Source organism: Carassius gibelio, chromosome B13 (assembly GCF_023724105.1).
Source record: "Carassius gibelio isolate Cgi1373 ecotype wild population from Czech Republic chromosome B13, carGib1.2-hapl.c, whole genome shotgun sequence".
Taxonomy (NCBI): Eukaryota; Metazoa; Chordata; class Actinopteri; order Cypriniformes; family Cyprinidae; genus Carassius; species Carassius gibelio.
Genome location: NC_068408.1, coordinates 19,736,551 through 19,758,017, shown reverse-complemented (window position 1 = coordinate 19,758,017; position 21,467 = coordinate 19,736,551). Strand labels below are relative to the sequence as shown.

Sequence of the window (21,467 nt, the reverse complement as noted above, 5' to 3'; positions counted from 1 at the left end):
TCATTTAGCGCCTGATGATGGCAACGGACGCTTACTGTCAGACCAACGTGAGACTTAATTGGATCTGTTCAACAAGACCACTGTTCATATAATACTCTTATGCTATGAGTGACGATTGTCAACCACTGGACCAAATGAGTTTGTGCACTGTCCTTCTGAGCTGTTCCACATAATCCAATCACATGCTCTGAGAGGCGGGCTTTAAGGAGGCTAATATTGTCGTTGTCTCAGGTGAGGTCATGCGGCACAACATGGAGACAGGTAATGTCATTTGACTTTATCCAACTTAGTTTTTCTTGCATTTATGTATCACATTAAAATCAGCCTAAGTGGGATAAGTAAATAGATAAATCTTACTGGTAATGCAAGTTATTCCTACTAACTTGTTGACTGCATCTGTGCCTTAAGGATCTAATAGAGGATTATCTTTGTATAGTTTTGAGATCCTCTCTCCCTGATTCATTTAAATTAGGCTGTTTATTTTGAAGAAGCGAGACTTGACAATGTTGTCTTAAAGCGTTTCGATGAGCTTTACGCAACCTGTTGCTTGAGCGCTGTCCGAGGTGCTGATGATGAGACAGTCAGTCGACAGCGCCAACTTCCTGTTTAGATTAACAAAATGACAACGCCAGCCCAGCTTCTTTTCTTGCCTGACCCAAAAACCTACACGATCGCATAAGGGGTTGAGGCGCATTGGATACAGTGGGTTTCTTTAAGGAAAATGGATCATGTTTTATCGCTACTCTAAGGGTAAATGAATAATTTAAAAATATGATTATACACGTTGCGTTTTTTTTTTGTATATAGGTTTATTAATTTGCTTACTTTACACGTACAAATACAGTAAAAAAACATTATATTGATAACTATAACGTGTGTGTTTACAATAGATTAACCCATTAATAAAACGTTTTTTTCCTTCTGAACCAGTAACCAAATATATGTAAATGACATTGCTGAGGCAACACCCTTTATGCATTCAAGTTTAAAAAGTATATGTTAACAGATTAGTGTTCCACACTGGCTCAGTATCTCTTGCTGTGGAAACAGTGCTACCCTTAGCTTTCCAGAATGCAATAATTGCTGATATCACTTTACCTCCCATGGGAAATTAGTCATTGCGCCACTGGGTTCTCACAGATCTTTCTCTGTCGTCTTGGATCACTGGCAGGTAAAGGTGAGACACCGAGGCCTGGGAGGACCAGATGACTGACTTCTCCACTGGCAGTGAGGAGGGACTCCTGCCCAATGCTCCAGTCTAACCCACAGCCATTTTTTGTGGGACTCTCTTCCGAACAATGCACATAAGGATAAACTTTGCTCTGCCACTTCTTGGATTATAGAATTTGTTTCATGAAATTATTATAATTATGTCAAGAGTCCTTTGGATCAATTCACTCTGTGAAGACCAGTCACAATATGGCTTGTAATCTAAAACGAACAATACTGGATTCATAGCAGCTTCTTCCTGCACCACTGCAGTGGAGTTTCCTTTTGTGGATCTAATTCTCGTGACTAGTATTGACCCATTGAACCTCAAGTTTTCCCCATCCACCCTCTTTCCCTTTAGTAGCTCAGGCCCTGGATGAGGGTTAGAGAGGAGGTCGGCACTTTGCCATGGCTCATTCGTCTGACACGGCACGTAAAGACATGACGAATGGGGCTCAGACCAGTGCCCAGCCAGGTCCCTCGGGCACTTCTACTCTACCACGCTACCTGCACAAGAAGCAGCATCGCCAGAGAGGAGTGAGATCTTCTTCTCCTATGGGGAGGGTCATCCTCATCAATTCACCTGTCGATGGTAAGTCAACTATAAGAGCTTGATCTAGATGCAGGTAACCAACACATTCTCATAGCAATTCACTGTGGTTTTATTTTTTGGTGAATTGGTAGATCTCGTTTGTACGTTTTCGCAAAAGCAATTTGTCAAAGAATCAGATAATGCAAATTGAAACAAATCACCAATTTGAAAAATACTGTTTATATAAAATTTCCCAAATATATTTTCAAATATAATATAAATATATTGGTTATTGGCTAATATTAGAGATATATTTTTTTATTAATTAGTATCAGTCGATATATTTTAAAATGGTTCATCTTTTTTTTATTGTTTTTTAGATTATAATCTGCATAGTTTACAATTTTGATATCTGTCATTTATCTGTTAACCTAAACATGTTCATCTGCTTGGGTATCAGCCAGATCCATATCTATAAATCGGGACATCATACATTTCTAGGACAATAACAGTAGTGTCATCAAACTACAAAAAATACCACAAACAGGATTCTGTGATTGAAGGAGTTGCTGAATGCAATAAAATTGTTGGCTGCCTTTTTTGTCTTTAAGAACATGTAATAAAGCTTAAAAATTGCTAAGTTTTTTTTAAAGCAAGTCTTACATTGAAAATTCTTACATATATTATGAAATATTATATTACACGAGAAAGAATCTTTAGCTAAGGAGCAAAAACTTTGACGAAACCCAAAACAATACTTGTGAGTTATATTTATTTTCAGAGGAACTTTCTATTTGTGTTTGATGTTGGTGCACTGTAGGTGGGGATGAAAGTGAAGACATCCACACAATTACTGTGGACAAAAGTGAGGATGGCAGGCTGGGCTTCAGTGTGCGGGGAGGCTCTGAACACGGCCTGGGGATCTTTGTCAGCAAAGTCGAGGATGAGAGCTCTGCAGGTACACAGAGGGGGTTACAACTGATGAGGACACTGGACTGACATTTGCATTTGAGATTTCTTACATCAAAGCATTTATGTATAAGCTATTGATGAGTTTCATATTAATGTGATTTTGTTTCCTCCACACTGCAGAGCTGGCAGGCCTGTGTGTCGGGGATAAGCTGGTCGAGGTGAATGGAATAAGTCTGGAGAGCATTACTATGAGCAGTGCTGTGAAAGTCCTGACAGGAAATAATCGTCTGCGCATGGTGGTAAGACGTGTGGGGAAGGTGCCAGGTATCCGCTATTCAAAAGAGAAGACTACATGGTAAGTTATGCTTTTGTGACTTCACTTGATGTACTGTACTATTTTGTATGTTTTATATTAGGCTAAGCACACTCTATCAGGCTTAACGTCATTTATAATGTTTCTGCACCATTTTTTGAATCCCATATATTGACTAAGATATTTTCTTTACTATTTCTGTTATAATCATGATAACCTTGCTTGTTTTTAAACTTTTTCTTACCAGAAGCTAGGGTGATGTTGAGTGTTGATAAATTAATTAATCACGATTTATTTTGTTATTCCAGAATATTAAAGATTCTTATTCTGTATGTTCTTCTATAAAAACAATAGTTATTAAAAGGTAAAATACTATTTTTAGTATTCCTACTACTCCTACTACTTTTTTCTTGAAGTTGCCAGATATAGTTTTTCAGATACTACAGTATATTTTGCATGATATATTGTGTATCTATGCATTTAAACATTTTAAAAATGCAATTATTTTTATTTTCATAGTTTTACGAAATAATTAATGAAATGCATCAATATGTCCTTTAGTATTATGCAAGAAAAGTAGCTGTTTGTATGGCAGCTTGACTTGTCTCCCACAAGCCTGCCTCCTGGAGGCTGTCCAAATACCCTTTGACAACTCATAACAGAAGAGTGTGTTTTGCCCTTGAACATTTAGAGGCTCTTTTAGTGTTTGAAAGCCTGTATTTTTAGGCAGTTTTCTGTTGCATATTTGCTGAATGGTGGGGTTTAATTAGACTAACTGAACTGAGAAGATAAGCAGAGCGTAGTGATGGGCTCTTTCTCCCCCTGCCTTGACTAACGGGGCGGAAACCCTGTGACTCTTGGCCTTTACTTGTTATCTTTTACTTCAGCTTCTGTTTCAGCATACAGCAGTGGTAGAGTTACCTTAGTGGTCTTCTCAGCCATTTCATTAACTGATAGTAGAGTGAGCAAGTTTTTACAGAAGCGTATGTGTGTTCACCTGAAGATTCATTAAAACACTTTTTCCTATCTTAACTTAATATGAAAATACCACTATAAGTAAACCACTTGTAGATGATTTCCTAAAGGTTTAAATGCTGTAACCATTCAAAAATGGTTCTGCTTTTTTTTGAGCACCCTGACCAGCTCAATACTTCAACATGGAACCAGTGGCTTAAATTTAGTCATTAATTACTAACCCTCATGTCGTTCCAAACCCCCTAAGAACTTCATTAATGTTCAGGACACAACTTAAGAACTGACATGTTCTAGGCCCAGAAAGGTAGCAAAGACATCATTAAAATAGTCAATGTGCCATCATTAGTTCAACCGTAATTTTAGGAAGCTGTCCTTACTACCTTTCTGGGCCTTGAAGACCTTGTCAGTAGCATTGCTGTCCATGGAGGGTCAGAAAGCTCTCCGATTTCATCAAAACCTGAAGACCTTCCGACATGAGGGTAATTAATGGCAGAATTTAGATTTTGGATGAACCCTTATTTTATAAAATAATTTTAAGGACCCCAAACCTTTTTTTTTTCTGTAGAATGTTTTAAATGATTGAGTCACTTATTAGTTTATTGCATGTAAACTCATATGAATGTATGTGTGCAGGGTAGATCTAATTCACCGAAGAATGGTAGTGGAAGAAAGTGGTCGCACACCTTCAGAGGCCAGTTCAGATGGAGCCCTGCGCAGAATAGTGCACCTTTACACAACCTCAGATGACTACTGCCTGGGCTTCAACATCCGCGGTGGCAAAGAGTTTGGCCTGGGCATCTACGTCTCAAAGTAAGACAGAATGCACAAGGTTTAAGTGATGCATTTCAGTGTCTAGCAACTTCATGACAACTGTTGCCTAGATGCTATGGTTAATTGTTGAACTTTATTAATGGGATGATTTGTTTAATTTTGTGATGAGGCTGGACCCTGGTGGCCTGGCGGAGCAAAATGGAATTAAAATGGGGGATCAGATTCTGGCAGCCAATGGAGTGAGTTTTGAGGACATCACACACAGCAATGCAGTAGAAGTGCTAAAGAGTCACACTCACGTGATGCTGACCATTAAGGTGAGAATAACCAAAACTTTAGCAATAGACCTGATATCTGATCATTTGAGATTATCAGAATTATCAACAGTCTTATTTATGGAAATAACACCCACACAGTTTTACAAATAAATAATAGAGAGACTCCATTTTTAATGACTGTATACATCTTAGTTTATCAGGGAAATTGTAGTTTTTAGTTTAGCAAGACAGATGATTTCCAAAGTGCTTTGGCATATTAATTGCCACCACAGCATGTTAAACAACACTGCCTCTTATTGCGTCTGGGAGTGAGAAAGCATAGCAAAGCAGACAGCTGGCATTTAGCCGTCACATTCCTGGTTGCTTGCTTTACTCAGGCAGGGTTCAGGTTCCTCCTGTGAAAAACAGCCAGCAGGTGTGCATTATTCACCAGGCCTTAGGGATCAAGTTATAATCAGCAGAAAGCCTCGTTTTATGGCCTTTTCTCATTGCCCCCATGGCAAGGCTCTGTCAAACCTGCAGTGGTGCTATAAGTATATAGAGCTGCTAAATGCCTGACTTGTTAGCTATTGATGCCACTTCGTGGTGGTAAGTACGAGCTCTACTGCTGATAAGTGAAGTGACAGTGTGAGAAAATGTCAGACAAGGGTCAAAACAAAAGGAGAAAGGGATTATTTTTGAACTTTGCTGCAGTCTGTTCGAATTTAGCTCCTGCATGACATCACTGTCCTCACAGAAACTTGCACTCCTGCAAGGCAGATCAAACTGCCTCCTACCATCATCTTAATGATGTTCAAGTTTGTTTTATGTTTATGGAGTAACAAACTAACAGTGAGCCTGTAGTGAGGTCAGCCTACACCTGGGGCATCAGAAATGAGGTCATATCCTTCTGACTTCACTGGTGGAAGTCATTTTTAGGCTGTTTGGACTTAATTTGCACAATGAACTATACCCAAGGACTTTTGAACTTGCATGCAATGTGGCAAGGCTGTAGCTCTCTTTCTCACTTGTGATTATGTCTTGTGTAATATCCTGTCCTAGGAGGCTGGCCGATATCCTGCTTACAAGGAGATGGTGGCAGAGTACAGCTGGCTTAATAAATGTACGTAACCGTTACCTGCAAACATCACTGTTTAACATCTTATTTGTTAATAGCACATATATTAATGGGTAGGTTGCGTGCCTTGTGCGACCCACTCATTTGCATCTGTATCTTATAGAAATGCAATTTTCATAATTAATTGATGGTGTGCACTGGGACGGTTCATCTCCAGATTAAAGCTGAACGCCAACTGGCCACATGTCAAGCCAGATTTTTTCATTGCCCTCTGATTTTCTGTTTTCCATTTTAATATGGATGGCAGTGTCTGAAAATAGCCACGGATTAGATCGTAATGTTCACATTCAGATAAGTCGTCCAGGATTGTGCATGTTTGTAACATCAGGGTGATTCAGGGTATTTAGGTTGCAGGACAGAAGCTCTTGTAATTCTGCTCCATATTTAACACAAGTGATATTGATATATTGTTCATTCAGATGTTAAAGTACATCAGAACTTTAATATTTATGAGGCTTTTAGACACCATGTCTGTTGATTTATTTGTTAAGCTTTCTTATTTTATTATTTTGTTTTATTGGTAACATTTTACTTAAAGCCTTTGTGCATTATAAATGGTTATTAAAGGGTGTAATCCATTATAATTATTCATAATGTACGTTGTAATACATTATCTCTTAACTTAAATAATTATAACCAAATTTGCATAGTGTAACAATGAATTGATAAGTGTTGTAATGTATTAACTGTGGTAACAATTATTCATGAGACTGTACTACACATTACAAGATGAAATTATTGCTTTAAAAATATTTAGTAATGCATTATACATAAAGGCTTCATGTGTTATCATTTTATTTTATTTTACAACTCACAGTTGTTACCCAAAAAAGCTATTTATATCTGATGTAATGCATAAACTTTAATTTTGTTTGTATAAATGAATGTATTGATGTGGACCCAGTGATAGATAGATGAATAAATAAATTAATTAATTAATAAATAGTATAATATATAAAATAAATCTATTAAAATATGTAATATATATGTAAATAAATAAGTTAAATCATAAATTAAAGTTATTTTGGCCTGGAGTAAAATCTGTTAATTGACAGATTAATACACTTTTACTTTATTTTTACATTACCTTTTTTTATTTTTATTTTTTTTATTGTAGAGCGAAATAACACTTGACCTAAAAAATAAATAAATAAAGCTTATCATCTAAATGGTTCTTTGATATATGGCAGATGATAATTATAATGATTTCTACCACAGCATTTTAGGCAGACAGATTTTTTTCCCCTTGAAATTGTGTGAATTAATTGTCAAATATTCAAATAATTTTATTTATATTAAATTACTGTAAGTTTAATGAAATGGATGACAGATCTCCAGTGCACTTAGTGCACCAGTTATCCAACTTTTTATCTTTAAAAATAATGAATGAAAATCTCTACTTTTTCCCCTTAGTGGCTAATGGAGGCCAGCCCGCTTCCTCCCAGGGTTCAGACTCCTACTCCTCCACTTCCTCTCTCTCCTCCGGGACGCCGGTCAGCTCTCTCAGTGGTCTCTCGCAGGTCATGTTTCCTCCTGTGTTTGGCTCAGAGATGGTGGATGTCTGTATCTCCACTGAGGACCGCTCACGCCGGCCCAGCTCTGAACGGATAGAGGCCGCCATGCAGACGGACCCGCCGGAGCCCGATGCCTCATCAAGATCTAGTAGGGTCTTAACCACAGAAACCAGCCGAACGGTTGGCGAAACTGTCGTGTTGAAAGACACAGTAATACGCAGCGGGACTGCCAAAACTCGGACAAGGACCTTCTCTGCTGGGGATAAAGAGACTTTGGACTCTCCTAAAACGGCAGTCCTAATGGCTCTCAGCAAGCCTCGCAAACCCATCCGCCGATCCCAGAGTCACATCACTGTGTCAGGTACAGTAGGGTACAGGGCTGGTTTGAAGAGATAAAACAGTCTGTCAGAAGGCTGTGAATCAAAATGAGTTGAGCTGCACAGGGCCGTTGTGTGTTTTTGTCACTGATGTAACTCATATCTCAGTTGTAGTGATGAGGCTCAAGGTCACAACCAGATCAGTGATGAGGATCTTGGGTTATCTGATACACACACACGCTGTGGAAGCTCTGCTCAGAATAGAAAATGTGTTGTTGAAAACCAGCAATTGACCTTCAGAGCCACACTGCTACGTGACGTCTGTTTGTCAAATATATAGCAGTGTACAGCCATTGTATCACTGCATTTAAATGAACTTGGTTGAATGCATAATACATCAGCATTACTGCACGGGATCTTGCTGTGAAAGATTAACGGCTCAGACTAGAGAATCTGATACCTTGAGAAATGTATGCTCAAAATCCACACAGCAAAGTGTATATCATCCTGTTTTATTTGCCAGGCTTAATACCTCACACTGTGGAGATAAATGACTGGACGTTTTGTGGCCTTTAACAAATACTTTCCATCACAACTTAACATAACAAGCTCTTCTTCGATAAATCTCACAGAAACATGTCCAGGTCATATTTCAACCCAAATCAAAAATAGAAAGACAAGACACCTATTTTAGGAACTTTTTCGCATTTTTATATTATTAACATGAAGAAGAAAAAATGGACACAAATTAATAATTATTTCCCATATTAATTCTTGACCAATTATTATTAAAATGCTCTCTCATTGTAGTTAAATATTGTTAATGTCGAGCTAATGTTTTCTTGTTTTAATTTAATGAAATTGTCGAAAACACAGTTTATGAATAACCATTTAACAAATTGTGGGAACAAATTGGCCACCATATCTTGATTTTTTTCCCCCAGCATGTCCTCTGTGGGTCTCGGTACAGTTACTTATTTTATATTTTTTGCTTGTTTGTTTTATCATAATATTTTACAGTTATTAAAGTAAATAAACTTTATGAATTCCAAAAACTTTCCATGAACAAGTAGGTGATAATACGAAAAATTACTCCATTATATCCATGACAGTCATTGTGAGAATTCAAAGTAGCTGTTTTTAACCAAAAAGATGTCCTCATCCTGCAGTGACCTGGGGTTAAATGACTTTCTCGAGGACACAGTAGTGATGAAACAGGATTGTGATCTCAGTGACTCTCCAGTTTCTGGGTCACCATTGTTCAGGGCTGAATTTGGAACCTGTGCCACCTATAATACATTTTAACACCTGAGCATGTTCAAGTTTTCCTTGTGAACATTTATTAATTCAGTATTTTTTGCCTGGAGATCACTCTTTGACCTATTTCTGCTTGAATGTTGATCAGAGGACAAGCAGAAGAAAAGCAAGCATCAAAAGGTCAAGGTAGAGGCGGAGAGAAGCACCCTGCAGCGCTCCAAAACCTTTGTCAGCTTGCTCTTTAAAAGTGGACGCAGGCGGGAAAGGTCGTCCTCTAGAGACAGGAAGGACAAAGGGTCAGGGGACGGTCACAGAGGGAGATCCAAATCCCCGAAACATTTAGATAATGAACCTGGTGAGTACACATGTGGCTGAACATATTTTGATGAGGATCACTTTCTGTGGATACCAGGGAATAGCTGAGGAGGATATTTGCATTTGAAAAGCCAGAAAGCAGCATAATGAGTTTTTAAAGAGGCTAAATCAGAGAGCTGCTTTTCTGTACACTGTTCTGCTGTAATTCCCTTGGAGTGGCCTTGACTCCCAACCCCTGTGGTTTTGCTCAGCTAATGATGAATTGCTCAGTTTCCTTCTCAACAGTGCACACTGCAGCAAAACTTAGAAACACATTGAAAACTCCAAGCTAATCAGAGCTTGTCAGCCAGTCAGATTTGCCAGTCTGTACATAATTGCAATTAGTTTACTTTTTAAAATGTTTTTTTTTTTGCTGTGATGCCATAGAACAGGGGTGTCCAAACCTGTTCCTGGAGGGCCACTGTCCTGCAAAGTTTAGCTTTAACTTTAGTAAAAGACACCTGAACCAGCTAATCATGGTCTTCAGTCTCACTAGAAACTTAGAGGCAAGTGTGTTGGGAATCTGCAGGATGTTGGCCAACCAGGAGCAGGACTGGACACCCCTACTGTATAGAACTATTTTTGGCCCCCTAAATAACCTTACAATTAACAGTAATGGAAATTTTTTGTGCAGTGGAAAGCTTCAATAGATTCTTCATTGGACCAAAGATGCCAAATCCATAGATCTTTAAATGCGAATTGCTGTCATCAGCGCTCGTAGACAGACTCTAGCATTTGTGTCCTCAGGTAAAGAGCGGGGTCGACCCATAATTAACCTGTTGAGTTCTCCCAGAGAGACTCGAGCTGGAATGAGGGAGCACAGCCCCATCCCCAGCCCGGAGACCATGGCCATGTTGGAGGATATGGCCCGGAAACTGCTCACCGAGGATGAGGTGGTGGCTGTCATGAGACACTGTAAAAGGGTGAGTCTAAAAGTCTGCTAGGTTGAAATATTGTCTTATTTATGACTTTATACGGGTTAACAGGTATGAGGCTCTATTGTCTTGCTATGCATATTTCTCACTAATCAATGTGCATGCTGGTTATGCTTACAGAAGAAGGATTTGCCTTGTCATTTATGATTGAGATCAAGTTATCAATTGTACATGTATCGTACAGAGCTCTACTGAGTGTTACATTTTAGTTAAAAACAAAACTGAAGCATGTTTTACAGGAGAACACCGCAGTCTTACTATTTAAAAATAAATTCACATTTAATGCATTAACTCTAGATTCTTTCTAATTATTTGTGAAACTACTAGTAGTTTCTACACCTTACTTTATTTTTTTTTACAGTTATCCGGTTAGTGCTTGTGAAATTGTAGCAGACCATGTTACTTCATTACCTACAAAATTGTGTAGTACTTTATTGACAGATTGTGAACCCCAAATTGCAAGAATGTTTCGTCCTTTGTGTGAATTTGGTCAGATTAAGACTCTAAATCTAGTGCTTGTGACTATTTCACATTATCAGGAGTAAATAGTTATAGAGCTAGGGCATCTCCTTCTGTTCTTTAGTTTCTAGTAGAGCGTGTGGTTGAGGATCTGGTGCGCCCCCTGCTGGCCATCTTGGACAAGCCTGAGAAGCTTCTGCTGCTGAGGGAGGTTAGGTAAGGAGCGTTTCAGTGTCAGCTTCTCAAATGCATATATTTATATATCTCCTGCCTGTGTTTGCACTATTCATGTGTGGAATGTTTTAATTTAACATTCACTTTCTTTTATATAGAATGATCATCCCTCCCACAGATCTGGGCCGTTTTGACAGTATGGTGTTGCCCTTTGAGCTTGAAGCCTATGACATACTCAAAAACCGCTCTGGTAAGAAAAAGTTTCAGATTTTTACATTTTAGCTTCCATGTTTGAGAAGTACTTACATATTAATAGTCAAAAGTTTTGGTAACTACTAATTTTGTATTATTAATGTTTTCCATAAATGGGGCCAAGCAAACCCCAAATCAAAACAACACTTTAGCTGAGCTTTGTCTTTGGATAATTTAACAGTACTGAATAAGTTCATATATGTTGAGCACTTGATAGTGAACAATCTGGATTTTAATTTGAATTCAATTCATGTAAACCATCCATTGTGTTTTTTTGTGGTTCCCCAGTAAGGTCTCCTGTCCTGCATTCTCCTCGTCATGGAGGAACACCCCGTCGCCATTTAATAACCCCCATCCCAGGTGACCTATTTTTGGTGTGAACTGGAATGTTGTATTCTATTCTATTCTATTCTATTCTATTCTATTCTATTCTATTCTATTCTATTCTAAATTTACTCATCCATTTACAGTGTACAATGTCCTCCAAGTGATCCCTGTAGGAAAAGACACAAACTCTTTTCTGCACCAGGCATTTCATATCCTGAAATGAATGTCTAACCGTATACACACACAAACATAAACTACAAATGTCCTGTTGCTGATATTTAATCCACACACACAATTCCTCCCATTCTCAAACCTTTGTTACTGTACACACTACCATCACTTTTTAATAACATGCAGTTTTCTTCATTGTAAGCTGCCATTTAGGACACACATGCATCATTTGCAGGATGCCCAACATGCATCACTGCCAAAAGAAGATAATATGTCTCTTATTGCCAGAAAGCCTGCCTGTTTCTTACTGCTGCTGACACTGCACGACCTCCTAACCTCTAACTCTGGAGTGCACAGTGACCGCTGTCATTGTCCACAGTGTCGTGCTGTAATGTGCCTCTGACTTTTGAATGGAAATCGTTTCTGAAATGCAAGTAAGGCGCCTTGCATTGTTTAACCTTCAAGTGTCCACCCACGCAGGTCTGAGACTTAATGCAGCTCCTTTGTGATGTCCACAGAAGAGTAATTCAAAACTCTCTGTGCTAGAGGCCCCTGAAATCTGAGCGAGATGTGCATGTATGCTACGCCACACCGCTGCTTACTCAATGGATATGAATGTGTGATTGTCGCTCACATTTCTGGATGAAAGGGAAAGTGCGTGTGTGAGGTTTCGTAACATCTGCACTGATTTAAGGAGATGTAAATTAATTCAGCTTTTATACCATAATTATGTATATTTTATGTAGAATTATGTATATTCGTGGGAACTCTTTGATTCTGAATTCTCAGTAGTGTTTCTAAACCTATAATTTTACCTATATGGTATGATGGCAATACCTTGACATCCAGTAGCCCCAAAATATTTGTACAAAAAGGGCTTTTGAAAACACTTGAAAATAGTTGACCCTGGGTCATTCTAAACCCTGGGTAAACAGAAGCCTATATATTTCTCTGAAATTGAGTTTTCAGACTAAAATGGGGATGCGATTGGATGCCTATTGTTAAGCATCTAATATTTAAATGGTGCAAAAGTGGTGCTAACCCTTCACAAGAGACGGGTTTCATAATTTCTGGTAAAAGTGGAGCTAACACCACTACACAGTGCTGGGTAGTAAGTGATTACATGTAATCTTTATTATGTAATCTAATTTAAAAAATCAAGGACTTGTAAAGAGAGAATATTACATTTTATAATGCTCATAATCAGATTACAGTTACTTTTTCATGGATTACATGTTATTCACACAATTGCAGTAAATTATCAATAATTTATTGATTCTCCCTAATTGTTCTTTTTCTTTTTTTCTTGTTACATTTTACTTTCTAAAAATCTGTTTGTTGTGCTATTTAGCTCTGACTATATTCACAATTTTGAATAGGTAAAGTCTCTAATGTTCCCTTTAAAACTGGGGTTTTGATTGATGATAACCTGGGATTAAGTTTAGAATGTGTGAGAAATGGTTTTAATATCCTCTTGTATGACAGATTACCGGGGTGGATTCCACCTTCAGCCGGTACAGGATCTGGAGAGAGAACGGCAGCTCATTGAAGGACTGGAACGGCTGCGTTTGGCAGGTTTACCGACTGGACGTCTTCCTCCTCCTCGAGCTTTCACGCCACTCTTGGATGTACCAGTGGACACTTACATCACAGACTCGCTCCGTAATCGTTCACTGAGTCCTGCTCGGCCCAGCTGGACACACTCAGAGTCTCCTCACAGCGCCGAACGCATCGGACGCTCCCCCCAGAGAAGAGACAACGGTTTCCCCAGGACCTCACACCATGACTCTTTATCCAGCAGGGGTGATTCTGTCCCAGAGCGAGGGAGATCCCCTTATAGGAATGGACATCAAATGAAATCAGACAAATCCCAGAATGGTAAAGAGGTAAAGCATACCGTCATGAGTGCACAGCGCCGGAGTAGGACACCATTGACCCAGGTTTTTGCGCCCAGCTCGGATCAGGGCTGGAAAGAACCAGTGAATGGACACTCAGACAGCCAAGAAACCCCACCAGAGCAGGAGTATGAACTAACCACAGTTACTATCTCTAAGACCAAACAGTCCCTTGGTGAGTTATTCTGAGCTACTGTATTCTGGCTGTGTTGCAACGCTTCTCAAATGTCAAACATCCCATTTCTCTCTCACTAAAATAAATTGATTATATATTTATGCTTGGCTATGCAAAAGTTGCCCCCACATATCTAGGGTCTTTTGGGTGGTTGCCAGGTTGCTCTGCATTTTTTTTTTTAATCATGTTGCTATGTGGATTATAGAATGCTCTGGACGGTTTCCAAATTCCCACACTCAAGCCTCTATTATATTTTGATCCATAGACATGGTTTAGGCCCCTCCTTCATTGTGAATCATGACATTTGTATCATTCACCAGTGAAATATGATCACTTAGAAAAGTAATCTCTTCTCAAAAGGCCAGTTATTGCTGGTAATAGAAACAGTTCTTGATGAGTTACACTCCAAAGTTTTATACTTAGGGTTAGAGTTTGTTCAGATCTCTGTTTGTGAGTATGAGTAATATTATGACTAAAGCCTATTAATACAGTAGATTTGCGGAGCATGTGATTCATTCTGGACTCACAATAAAAAAAAATGCACAAAAGCTGTCTTTAAATGTACACTCTTGGTACTTGTTCAGTATGCACATTTACGGTACTAATATGCAGGTAAAGGTAAAGGTTTAGAGGTAAATAAGTTACAAAAGTGTACCTTTTGAAAAGGTACTACCCCAGTAATGGCTTTTGTACCTTTTTTCTGAGTATGTAGCATACACTTACAAAATACGAAATAAGAACTTTGTGGAAAAAAGGCCATATAATAACTGATAGATTAGTATTAAAGAAGAGATTCTCCTACAGTTATTCTTCTCACCTCACCAGAAGATGGCAGTGAATTGCCCAGTGCAACCAGTAACCCACCAGTAATAGAGTTCACAAGAAGGTTTATGACGGTCCTGGAGAAAGCTCAACATTATTATTTCTGTTCATCTTAATGACAGTTGCGCAGCTGGTTGACATCTGCTGGCATCTGCATCTGTCACGTTTATGGCACAATTAAAATCTCAGTTTTCCACATACATCCAAATAAAAGGCCTAAAATATAAGAATATAAATAGTGTAGATGAATTGGTTATGCAGTGTTTGTTTCATGCATATATATAGAGAGAGAGTTGAAGTCATCATTAAAATGTGGATGGCTAGATGATTCTTATTCTTTTTGCAGGAATAAGCATCTCAGGTGGGATTGAGTCAAAGGTGCAACCAATGGTGAAGATAGAGAAGATCTTTCCAGGGGGAGCGGCATCTACTAGTAATGTTCTGAAGGTAACTGATCCTCGTATAGACTCATCTACAGTAGACTAAGCAGTGTTGCAATCTAGACAAGCTTATTTGAAACAGAATAGAACAGAAGTGTGACTAGGTTGAGTCCAACTCTAGGCCAAGATCAGAAGAGAGTCAAGTTCTGACAATATGGCCTTTGACTTTGACTCTGCCCCTGCCCTTTTCTGCTCTTGGTCTCAGACTTGAATGAGCTGGTTTGATCTATTGATGCAAATTATAAGTGACCAACCATATTTTGATTTTCTCACACAAACTCCTTTATCAAATTCTGTACCATTGCTTGCTAATAATGTATAAGTATACTGCTAGAAGGATTCATCCTAGTATTATTAGTTGATGAATAGTGTGTTTATCACTCGATCATTATTAGGAAGGTCTGGGAATGATCAACGGCTGCAGGCCTTGTGATTTCTGTTTTGGTTACAACTAGAACTCAGTTACGTTAGCTGAGCGCAGAGGCATTTTTATATGCTTAAGTGGTGCAACTCATTCATCATTGATGAATTACATCAACCAGACCATAAAACACAGTATTTGAGTCAGCTGCTTCTTTTTAAGGAAGCTTTTGGCACATAAGAACACGTGCTGTACATCTCTATTGGAAAGACCTGCTTGGACCAGGCCGGTTTACTCTGGTTCGCTTTAGTTTGCTGCTGGTCTTGCTGGTAGACCATGATGGAGCTGGTAGATCAAGCATGAAGATAGATGTCACGCTAGTCATTCCAGATGGTGTACAGACATTTTATGTACCACCGTGTCTACACAACATCCTGGTCTTTGCATCTGAAATGAGGCCGAATGAGGGCAAAAGGTCACAGAGGTTAAGCACATGATACCAACAGCACCTCTGTTACCCAGCATAAAAGGTTAAAACCCTGGAATCCCATATATGTATGTGCGCTTGTGTGTGTGTTTGTCAAGAGAAGCCGCATCCTTGTCGATTACAGCCTATCAGGTGACAGCATTTCCCTGGCCTGCTCTGAAAGGCTTGTATTGCCACACTCAGGAGATCTGGTGTCAGGCTCAAAACCCCTCAGTTGCCAAGAACATCCACTCATCTCTGGCCTCCTCCTGGACTTGGTGTGAAAGACTAGTGGGTATTTCCATTCATACCAAAGGGAGACTAATTTACATTCCACCCAATTCACTTGTTGTCTCACCCTGAAGCCGTGAGAGGCTCTTCAGGGCAGCTATCTTCACTGAGCTCTGCAGATTAACAAGCCTGCAGAGGGAAAGTGTGGAGCGCCCTGTTGACATGCTTCCTGTTCCTGATAACTGTATTATCTGAGCGGCGAGTATGCTCTGGCAGCATGGAGGTCAGGTTTCTGTCACACATTGTCTGCAGTCACATCCCTCTTATCAAAAGTTGTTGACACGCATGGCAGACGGAGGTCAGGTGTTGTGTATGTGTTGGGGCTCCACAGAGTCTGCTCTTTCGGTTCGTGTGTAATTAGTCCAGCACTCTCTTTTTCATCTTGATTATAGTCTGTTGTCTTGTTCTTGACAGTCATTCTTCAGCTTATAAATACAGAGGGCTCCATTTTACTAACAGATTTAACTATATTTGGGCATTTTCTGGAGAAAGTTTCAAGGGAGTTTTGTCTGTGCAAAACTTGCCACCACAAGGGGGCTTGATAACTTTCACAGTATTTGCTAAGCCATTACTAGGGTGTACTGAGTGGTTGCTAGAGTGATGACATGATGGTTAATGACGTGTATATATAATTGCAATTAACTTCTAACCAGCACTGTTTGGCCCAAATCTGTGAATACAAAAGCCATGCAATCTGAAAATATTTGAAAATATGTTTCTATTCCGTTGTATGTGCACCAAACACATTGATTTCTATTCTTCCGTGAGTCATCTTCTTTCGCTCTCTCCATGCACACGGTGATGTTCTCTGCTATCCACTGATAAATGACTCCACTTGTCCACTGAAACCATAGAATGCTTTGGTGATTTGTTTTTAGTCAAAAAGGCAGATGGCATACAAAAAAAGACTGATGATGTCCCTGCGGTCTCCTTAATGTAAGTGCTGTTTGAAGAGAATGTCAGCTTAAATAAATCTTAGGCCCCTAAATGTCCATAAAGGGACACAAACAGAGTGTGTTGCAATACGTTTTAATAATGCTCTTTAGTAGTTCTTGTGTTCTACTTTTGGGTTCACTTTCAATGACTGGAATAGTCTTAGCCATGCATTGCTCATCTATAAGGGGAGGTGGGGCCAAAAGTATTCACCCAAAACATAGACCTCTATGTAAACTGAATAAATAATAAACTATAAATGTGTTCAGTATTCTGCAACAAATATTTTCACAAGGTTCACAAGGGAGCGTATACATGTTCAGTTCAAAGTGCACTAGAAATGGCATAGGGAATAAGGGCACATCGATACATCACTTCACAGGAAGTAGAGAGGGAATATCATCATATGCATTTGAAAGTAAAATATATTACAATATTTATCTTATATCATAATCTGCGTGACCCTGTCATTGCCTTTCATTGAGGACATCCCAAGGCATTCCATATGAGCGATTATTGTCAGAGAAGTCTACTTCAACAGATATCACGTTTAGGGAGTAGGAGCATACATTGGAAGTCAGTGGTTAACAACATTCTTCAAAATATCTTCTTTTTTGTTTTTCACAGTAGAAATTACACTCTTAGCTGAAAATGATGAGCCCAAATAAAATGTTTTCCAGTTCTATTTAAGTGAGAATGAACGGAGAAATATACTGTCTCTATAAGAAGACAGTTTTTTATGTTTGTTCTGACCAATAAAGGGCACGAAAACAGACCCTGACCGCTAAGGATGGGTGTAGAGAGTTCATTAAACAGGTGCATCCTGGTAAGAGATCGTGACTGAGGAAATGTGCCTACTTTGAACTAAAGTTCGTTTGTGAGCGCAGCTGTACTTTGTACTTTTTTTCCTGGCAGGAAAGACATAATTCCAAAGACACGCTCCTGCATCGGTGTAAGTGTTGAACTTTTGGGTTATGCTCTCCTAGAGACTGGTGTACATAATTTGGTTCTGCTCACTCTGTTTCACTCTTTAACTTAGTTTTATGCTGTTAGTGGTGTCAGAGATGAGTTTAGATGAGAGCTGATGGATATGCCATGTGTTTTTGACCTGCAAGACTCAAACATCTGTGCTTCTGGTCTGCCAGTGGTTACAATCACAGAGAAAAACATCCATTTCTGAAGTATAATAAGCTGATGTCATCCACTGGCAGAGCCTTGACACACACACACACACACACAGTCTGAAACAGGCCAGATGAGATCACTCACAGGTATTAACGAAGGAGAACAAAGGAAACGAGTGGCTTCCTGTGCCTGCAGCATCTGCTTTTTCCTGCCATTCAGACAGCGCGCGCCTGTCTGCGCTCTGCCAGAAATACTCAGGGATGTGTCGGGAAAACAGACATCTGCATTAATGATCAAGTCCTACACCTGAACTTTTCTAGAAATCTCTTATTTGTGTGTGTGTAGGCTGGATTCGAGCTGGTGTCGGTAGACGGAGAGTCCCTCCAAGGTGTTACACATCAGCATGCGGTGGATGCCATTCGAAGGGCTTTCAGCAACAAGGCCAAAGACCCCATGGAGTTTATCGTCAAAGTTCCCAAGAACCCGAAAGACTGACCTAAAGCAGCCTGAAACTCAATGAGTTTGTAGTAAAGGCCTCGATATTACCAGGGCAAAGCTCTCTTTCATTCTCCACCTGAGTTAAAATAAATTTGAAATACATGAGCAGCGGTAAACTGTTTGTAAACATCATGATGCCGCCCACACTGGTGAGAGCAGCAATTAGACGGATATGTAAATATGTGCAGCACACTCTTCTCTCAAAATGACAGTGGCGAGAAAACAGCAGTTTAAGGAATAGTTCACCCAAAAGTGAAAATTTGCTCAGGATTTACTAATTTAGCTTCAGATTTACCCTCAGGCCATCTAAGATGTAGATGAGTTGGTTTCGTAATTGAAACAGATTTGGAGAAATAACGTCATTTGCTTATCAGTGGATCAGTGAATGGGTGCCATCAGAATGAGAGTCCAAAGCTGATAAAAACATCACAGTAATCCTCAAGTAATCTACATGACTTCAGTCTGGATATTCTGAGGGTTGGTAAATTATCAGCAAATTTTCTGCATTTTGGGGTGAACCATTGCTTTAAGAAAGCTGCTGATCATAACGAAGTGGATATGTTTGCACAAGCTCTGCAATTTGGCACTCCAGTCAATTCATGTCATATTTATATAGCAGATTTACAGTACTAAACATGGAATAAACAGTATCAGTGTCACTTATAAATTGGAATTGCAGCTTTAGCTTTCCAGTGTGTTCATGTGTTTACTCTTGACAGCCTGAAGAGAAGAAATGAACAGAAGATTTCACCATCAAAGAAGGCAGAGCCCCAGAGCACACTTATCTACTGTATTACATAATCGCCATGGACCAATGGTTGTTTGAAGGTGTTTACAGCTGAAGCAAACTTTTCTGTCAAGCTACTTTAAATTCCTGAAACAAAGTCTAACTAACATTATGCCTGATTTTGTTCAAAATGACATCACACCAGTTCTTGAATTTAGCTTGAAGTATACCAGGGCCTTGGTGCTGCAGGGTATAAAAGGTGGACACTTGCGAAACTGGTGGGGGTCAAGGCTAACCCCTGAGCAAGAATCCAAAAATGGGCTTCCAGAGAGTGCTATTGGCCATTCACAGATGGTGACTTTTCCCCTTCCCGTTGAAAGTTATTTGTTTTTGAATGTATTCCTTTTCTATTTTCAGTTCATTCTATAAAATCTAATAAAACAGTCATAACTCATCCTTTCCACCACTAAAGGATCCTGTTTAAACACGAGATATCTATTTTTGGTTGCAGTTTAAGCCTGGAGCTAGATAAGAGCACACTGGCATGACATAATCATAACACTACCCATCCATCCGGGTTACAGTTATGCCTGAGAGAGATTACACACAGCCACAGTATGGATTGAGATTGAGATTAGGTCTCAATTTGCTGGTTTGGTTTAGTGAATGTCTGGGGGATTATTACAAACGAGGATCCATGTCTCAGTTCACATCCTGTGCTCTAAGAGAATTTCTATTTTTGGGAACTTGTGCTTATGCTTAGTATTTTTTTTATATTTGTGCCTTAAAGCTGCACATATGGACTGTGCAATTAAGATCTAAACGTTCTGATGATTTTAGGATCAGTGTTATATACTGGATGTTTTTCTCTGTACGCATCTGGTCTGCATTTTTGCAATTCGTTTTATTACAAAAGTCATTGTGTGATTATAAATAAAAAGGTTAAATATTGCCAGTTTCCAGCGTGTATGCTCTTTCGACTCTAATTTGATTCTAAATGAAAAAGTACAAATGATTAAATATTCGCTATTGTAACCTCTAGTGGTTGAAGCATAGAACTACAAGTTACTGAGGAGGAACATTTTTTGATTACGCGAGTTGTGCTTTGGCTATTCTACGCGGAAGAATCTGACTGTTTGAAGCACACGGGTGTGCCTGAGCGAATCAAAAAACTATGAAAAACGGATATATGACAAATTTGTAAAATATATAATTGTTGTAAAATAACATTACAAATGCATGCCAGTGTGCTGACATTAAAATTAAACATTGAGATTTCGTATCAGTTCAGGAAAAAGGGTGTAAAGTGTTTTAACTCAGCTAGTAGGCTATTTATAGACAAATTAGTACTACTAGTAAAAAGTACTAGTAATAACTGGTTTGGAGTTTGGTATTGTTACCAGCATTTACCAATGTTGTTTTGTGAACCCAGTCAATACTAGGCAAATGTAAAGCTTTGTAAACTAAAATCAAAGTGTTGATTCATGTATTATTACACACACTGTCATTTTCTCTTTCTGTTTGCAAACTTTTTTCCGTTAAAGGTTCATTTGTTGTAGTTTTAAGCTACACCTTACAACAATAGTTTATACTTTTATTTGATGCAAACATGCAGTTTCCTGCGAAATCTGTTTTGACAGTTCTAAAATTAATAAGGGTAGGACATAAAAAAGTTCGGAAGACGTATTTATGGTGTACTTGCTCACAATTTCTAAAAACAGTTACTTGTATTATTATACAGTAATTCTTCAACATGCATTTCTAAATATTTTATAATTAGGATATGAATATAATAGGTTTAAAGAAAGCTCTTAAAATTTAAAGTAAAATTGTTGACTAGGTAAATTTTTTTAAAACACCAGACTCA

The 21,467-nt window shown here is 38.8% G+C and overlaps 1 protein-coding gene across 1 annotated transcript; it reads left to right on the top strand.

Moving 5' to 3' along the window:
* Positions 1-1,147: 1,147 nt before the first annotated feature.
* pdzd7a (PDZ domain containing 7a) lies at positions 1,148-20,555 on the top strand. The gene is made up of 15 exons (XM_052571970.1): positions 1,148-1,801; positions 2,562-2,699; positions 2,834-3,008; positions 4,575-4,751; positions 4,882-5,029; positions 6,032-6,092; positions 7,521-7,982; positions 9,344-9,550; positions 10,297-10,472; positions 11,068-11,159; positions 11,276-11,367; positions 11,658-11,729; positions 13,353-13,937; positions 15,106-15,206; positions 18,721-20,555. The coding sequence occupies exons 1-15, from the start codon at positions 1,618-1,620 to the stop codon at positions 18,868-18,870; spliced, it is 2,820 nt and encodes a 939-aa protein (XP_052427930.1). The 5' UTR covers positions 1,148-1,617; the 3' UTR covers positions 18,871-20,555.
* Positions 20,556-21,467: the final 912 nt, after the last annotated feature.